Below are 5,633 nucleotides of genomic sequence, written 5' to 3' on the forward strand. Positions count from 1 at the left end.
TTGTGGGTAGTCACCGGCAGAAATGGATTGGTGATTATTATAGACTGTGACTGCACTGTTTCGGTTTGGGGAACGCGGTTGATTGCATAACAGGAGCAAGTTTGTTTCAACCTGTACATTGCAATCACATATTCGCTGGTGGTACGGTCATTCAATTTACATCGTCCGGAGCGTTTCTCTTCTTTGGGACAACCTTCTGGTTGTTGTTCCTGTTATGGAGCTTGAGCCCTGGTCGCGGTGGTCCCAAGCTTCAAGTGTTTTCCAGGGTCGTCAGACAGCGGCTGCGGTTGTGGGCTTCTCGTTGGAGCAAGTCCTTTTCTGTTTGTTTTGCTCCTTGTGGGTGGTTTTCAGGCTTCTTTCCGTTCATTAGTTTCTCCATGTTGTAAGGCTTTTAGAGCACTTTGTTGTTTAGGTTTGGGGTTTGTTTTGCTCTTCTCGATTGACGGCGGGGATTGATCCTGTATAATAATGCGGTGTGCCTCTGATTAGAACTTGTAGATGCAAGCTGGTCAAGGCACTCACTCAGGGCCATGCTTCTGGTGCGCTGGTTTAGACCTTTATTTAAGAGAAGCACTCACCGGAATTAGTAGATTACATGGCTTCATAATCGTACGGCTGCACAGATTATAAAACAAGTGCCACTCGAAAATAAGATTAGATCACAAGCAATTAGATGTGATGCATTACACTCACAATAAACATCATCGTTCTTGTAGTGCCATTCAGCCTTGTTTGGTGCTATTGTTTTGCTCCCCATAAACCTGCCCATTATGTCTGTAGTATCTGGAATGCTCATTTATCTTTCCCATATTGTTGTATCCTATAAATATCATATATCTCCATCTCCTATTACTACCATGAACAATTGTTTTTACATGGATGCACTAGAGAGAAGTACGAGGTTATACTTATGATCACTGAACAACACCCCTGGATTGTGTGGTACATTTTATTTTATTTGGAATGGAGTAGAATTTAGTATACACTATCTATTTTAAATGGAGAACTGTAGTTTGTACGTAGCAGCTGCAAGGTCAATCGTTTCTTCGAGTATTGTCTGCTGTATTAGATGATAGAGAGTAGTATGTGCCTTCGTGCGTCGTTGCTGATGTTATTCTGGCTCACACGCACGATTTGTGATTTGGTGGCGGTTTCGCTTCAGTAGTCTTGTGTGCGTGACTTGTAGAATTGGGGGCAGAGATATATGAACAGTGAGGAATGCCCGGTTCTTTGACACCTTTCTTCAAGTCGTGAACCTGCTGGTTTTGGTGAAGAGGACTAGTTCAGACGGTCCAGAGAATAATACATGTAGTCAGGTTGTGGGGCGTCACCAACACTGTTTGCTCCTGTATTGGCCACTTGAGCTGATTTTTGGCACTTATGGCTATAGCCCAGTTATTTTAAAAATGGTATTCGTACTTGTTTCAGGAGAAGCGAACCCTACCATGGGTCAAGGTCCGTCTGTGAGCGATGAGAATAGCAGGATCGAGTATGCAGTGGGATCTAGGAAAGGATCGAACCCAAACATGGAAGATGCAGTGAGTATTGCACTAATTTGTATGATTATTGGAAGGTTTACACAACCTTTGATCGTTTTTGAAGTTATTGCGGTGAAATCCTAACTTTGAATTTATCCCTTGCTCCTTTTAGCATTCAACTATCCTTGATCTAGATGATTCCAGTTCCACATCATTCTTTGGTGTTTATGATGGACATGGAGGTTTGAATTTCACTTCTGATCTTGTTACAGCATATTGGAACCTTCAATATATGTAGCTTACCTGACTACCTCATGCTTTAATGAAAATCTCATAGGATTCATAGTTCTTGGAAGATGCAGATCATATGCTTGCATGCATGCATTACATTATTAAATATATGCTATGAACAGTTAATGTTAAGAGAACTGTCCATGTTTATGTCCTAATTTCTAGCTGCCAGTAAATCACTTCATGCTTTGATGAAAATCTCATAGGATTAATAGTTTTCTAGAACATACAGATCATATGCTTGCACGCGCGTGCTTTACATTATTAAATTCTGTTTCAGGAGCTAATGTAGCATTGTATTGTGCGAAAAGACTTCATAATGAGCTTGTAAATGATGAGGATTATCAGACCAATCTGGAAGAAGCAATGGGGCGTGCGTTTTCTAGGTTATTTAACTTAATTATGTACTCAACACTCAGGCGACATTACTTTTTTCCTTTTTTCAGAACGTTGCTCCTTTTATTTTTTTGCAGCATGGATGAGCAGATGCAAGCAAATGATGAATGGAGAGCATTGGCGAACCCACCTCATGTCGGTCTGAAATTGCTCGGTTGTATGAAGACTGCTCCTTGTGTTAAGGTTTGGTTTACATATGCATACTGTTATCCATATAGAATTGATCGATTGATGTAACAGGATACATATTTGAGATCGATGTGCCTTTGAGTTATCCGTGTGCATACTTTTATCCTTATAAACTGACTGTGTGTACGCGCGCATGCACATACACACATCATTTTATCAAATTTTTGAGTTGAAGTTGTGGTTGTTGTGCACAGTTTACTGAGTTGGAGGGCACACATAGAATATTTTCTCCTAGTGGCTCTCATTGCTTGTTTCCTGATAGCCCGTTCTTCCAAAGATGTTGGGATTTTTTTTTGGGTATAATTTAGCTTGGAAACCTTTTCTTGTAGGGAACCCCATACCTGGAAGGAACCACAGCTTGTGTCGTTCTCATAAAAGGACATCAAATAATTGTTGGAAACGTTGGTACCACTCGCTGTGTGCTCTCAAGGGGCCAGGAGGTATAGTGATAGTTTCCTTATGAAATGTTTGTTGAACTATTGTAAGAATGCATTCAATGAGTGTCTAAAACTTCTTATTTGCATTTTTGCGAAGGCAATTGTTTTGTCCACTGACCACACGCCAAGTAATGTTGCTGAGCATGGGAGAATTCTAGATTCTAATGGAGCAGTAGTCCGTGTAAGGGACACTTATCTTATTGACGGGATATTCCCCTTGTCTAGATCTATAGGTATGTCTTGTCAGATATATTTTTAGTTGGTTAAATATTATGCATTGGTTTTATTGTACTTGACAATTGCATTTTAGGTGATTTTCATTTCAAGTCGAATGAATGTTTGCTCCGTACACAACAGATTGTGACATGTACCCCAAGTATCCACACTGTAAGTTTGTAACTGCTTTAGATGTGTCAATGAAGTGTAACATTGATTTCATGGATGTGTTCTAATGAAAACATGCTCTCTTTTGTTAGGAGGAAATAACTGATGATTCAAAGCATCTTCTTATAGCCACTAGTGCTTTCTGGTTAGTCCTTTTAATTGTTGTATCTGCATATGGATTTCTAATGAAAACACACCTAATTGTGAAAACACACAGTATAACCAGCACTATGACATGCTGAATTTTTTAGCAACATCATTATCTTTTTTTGTTTTATGCTTTGCCGTTGTGACATACACTATTTTCCTCCTATTTTCTTTCTGCATTGATTTGTATGTTTTGTTTATAATTATGTGTAGCTGGATCATGTCGAAATGGCAGTTAGATTTGCTTTCCCGCATAATTGAAGAAACTAAAAGAAGAAAGTGGAGAACGATTTTACTGGCAGAACTTTATTTTACAATCATTGTTGGGGTGGTAGACTATGAGCATAACTGGTTTAGCTTGGCATGCCATTGAATTCAGTTCCTGCAGCATAATACGGTCATCGAAACAAACCTAATTGTTAGGTCTGATCACTACTCACTAGGATCAATTTGCTGGTAGTTTCTCAGTCCGAGTGACTTCATTGCTTGTGTAGTCGTTTCTTGTATAGTTTCATAGATCATTTATATTACTCTATTCTTATTGGACGCTTTTGTTGCCCCCTCCCCCTCCAGGGACACCATCTCATGTCAGAGTGCTGTTAACTATTTGAGGCAGTATTCCGTAAGCCTTTTCTTACTCATTCATTTTTGCTGTTGTTACTTGATGTGGCCTAGACCTAACAAACATGTTGTGTCAACACAGGGGTCCTACAGTCTTGCTAGCATCTGTGACAAGCTTCTGAATCAAATTAAAAACCCAGTGGACAACCTGACACTGATGCTGATCTACTTTAAGCCCAGCGCCAGGCTCCCTCCTACTGCCCCGCCTGCACCCATGTTTGGCTAGCTAGCTGCACGTAAAAAAATGTTTACTAAGATCCTCCTCTGATCTGATCCTACTAGGATCCTCCTCTGATCTGAGCCTTGATAGAGAAGATCAAGGATGTCTGCGTTGCTATATGTTTGGTGTCTCAGATGTGATGCCACTGTCTAGGAGGATGATGATATCATGCGTAGGTAGAAGTAGTTCCGCCAACTCTTATACAGATTGATGCATGCTTCCTGGGAGCTGTGTTGGAGATTTTGCCTTGGAGTTGGATTCTTCATGTGCATCGTTTTCGTGTTCGACCTGATACACCTGATAGTGTGGATTTTCAGAATTCCTCTGTGCTGCAGAGTACTATGCCTTTCTGAATCTGAATCGCATGAATTCTTTTTCTGATCCTGCATCTTGAAGATGCTTAGGGCCTGTTTGGTAATCCACCAGCTCCACGAATCTGGCGGAGCACCTATTCCACCACTCTGAAAATTTGAACTGCAGCCTGCTCCGCTCCGTGACAGAGTTGTGGAGCGGAGGGCCTCCGAACGGGCACTTAATCTCGACTAGTTTAGTAATAGTGTTTCTGTAGATGCTCACCGCCTTCAGAATTCTTGTTTGCTATTCTATCTATTAATCCCAGCCTAGTGTTGATACAAGTAACTAAACTACTCCCCGTTTCCATAATATAAGACGTTTTTGCAAGCCGTTTTTGCTTGCAAAAACATCTTATACCGTGGGATGGAGGGAGTAGAATCTGTTAGCAATGCCAAATGAAGATCATTTACTTACTCCTAGAGCTCTGCACCACGTCATCTTTTTACTAGTTGCAGGTTCGGCTGGTGGGTCCCTGTCGGTAACCAACTCAAACACAATTATAACCGAGGCACACTCAAATGTAACTTCACGTCCACCCTAACAATCTCAACACTCCCGTGTGTGAGGGTTTCCTTTTGTAATAGGCGATTTCGCGGGTGCATCTGCCAAGCCTATTCTTCTTCCTCCTCCGCCTCTCCCGTGTGAGGGTGTGAGGGTTTCTGTGATGTGCGATTTCAGGGGCGACGTGTGCTGCCATCTAGGATTTGCTTCTCCAGCCTTGTGGTGATCCACCCTGGCCCGAGAAACCTCAATCTGTTGCTCCCTCTGCCTCATCATAATCGCCTCGCCTTCCCGTGGAACCCTAGGTGTCTAGGTTTTTATTCCATCCCCCATCCACCCCAAGCCTTTCCTGTGATCTAGGGTGCCCAATCGTAAAACACTCAATCCCCTAGATTGGTTTCACTGCTTTGCCGGAGAAGGAGATGGAGAAGGTGGAGGATCTTCTAAAGGGGTTGAAACTTGTAATGCACCGGCAAACACACCGGTTCCAAGCGGTTGCGCTTGGTTACCACCTAGGATCTGACTGGCCCCACAAACCAACACTAGTCTTTCCTGCACACCGTGTCCTCACTCACACGCATCTGGGGACAACTTCCCAGTCGGTCACCCATCCTC

The 5,633-nt window shown here is 42.1% G+C and overlaps 1 protein-coding gene and 1 long non-coding RNA gene across 2 annotated transcripts; both read left to right on the forward strand.

The window, feature by feature from the left end:
* Positions 1–873: 873 nt before the first annotated feature.
* LOC123142341 (probable protein phosphatase 2C 16) lies at positions 874–2,800 on the forward strand. The gene is made up of 5 exons (XM_044561297.1): positions 874–1,538; positions 1,651–1,720; positions 2,050–2,155; positions 2,243–2,348; positions 2,684–2,800. The coding sequence occupies exons 1-5, from the start codon at positions 1,407–1,409 to the stop codon at positions 2,798–2,800; spliced, it is 531 nt and encodes a 176-aa protein (XP_044417232.1). The 5' UTR covers positions 874–1,406.
* Positions 2,801–3,007: 207 nt separating this feature from the next.
* Positions 3,008–4,163, forward strand: LOC123140827 (uncharacterized). The gene is made up of 4 exons (XR_006470072.1): positions 3,008–3,178; positions 3,268–3,320; positions 3,896–3,944; positions 4,026–4,163. It is a non-coding gene; the product is annotated as an uncharacterized lncRNA (long non-coding RNA).
* The last annotated feature ends 1,470 nt before the right edge of the window (positions 4,164–5,633 follow it).

The sequence above is a fragment of the Triticum aestivum genome, chromosome 6D (assembly GCF_018294505.1).
Source record: "Triticum aestivum cultivar Chinese Spring chromosome 6D, IWGSC CS RefSeq v2.1, whole genome shotgun sequence".
In the NCBI taxonomy this organism is placed as follows: Eukaryota; Viridiplantae; Streptophyta; class Magnoliopsida; order Poales; family Poaceae; genus Triticum; species Triticum aestivum.

Coding starts and splice junctions, on each gene's coding strand:
- LOC123142341 (XM_044561297.1), top strand. CDS start 1,407: ATGGTATTCGTACTTGTTTCAGGAGAAGCGAACCCTACCATGGGTCAA. Junction 1,721..2,049: donor TGTTTATGATGGACATGGAG/GTTTGAATTTCA, acceptor ATTCTGTTTCAG/GAGCTAATGTAGCATTGTAT. Junction 2,156..2,242: donor ATGGGGCGTGCGTTTTCTAG/GTTATTTAACTT, acceptor ATTTTTTTGCAG/CATGGATGAGCAGATGCAAG.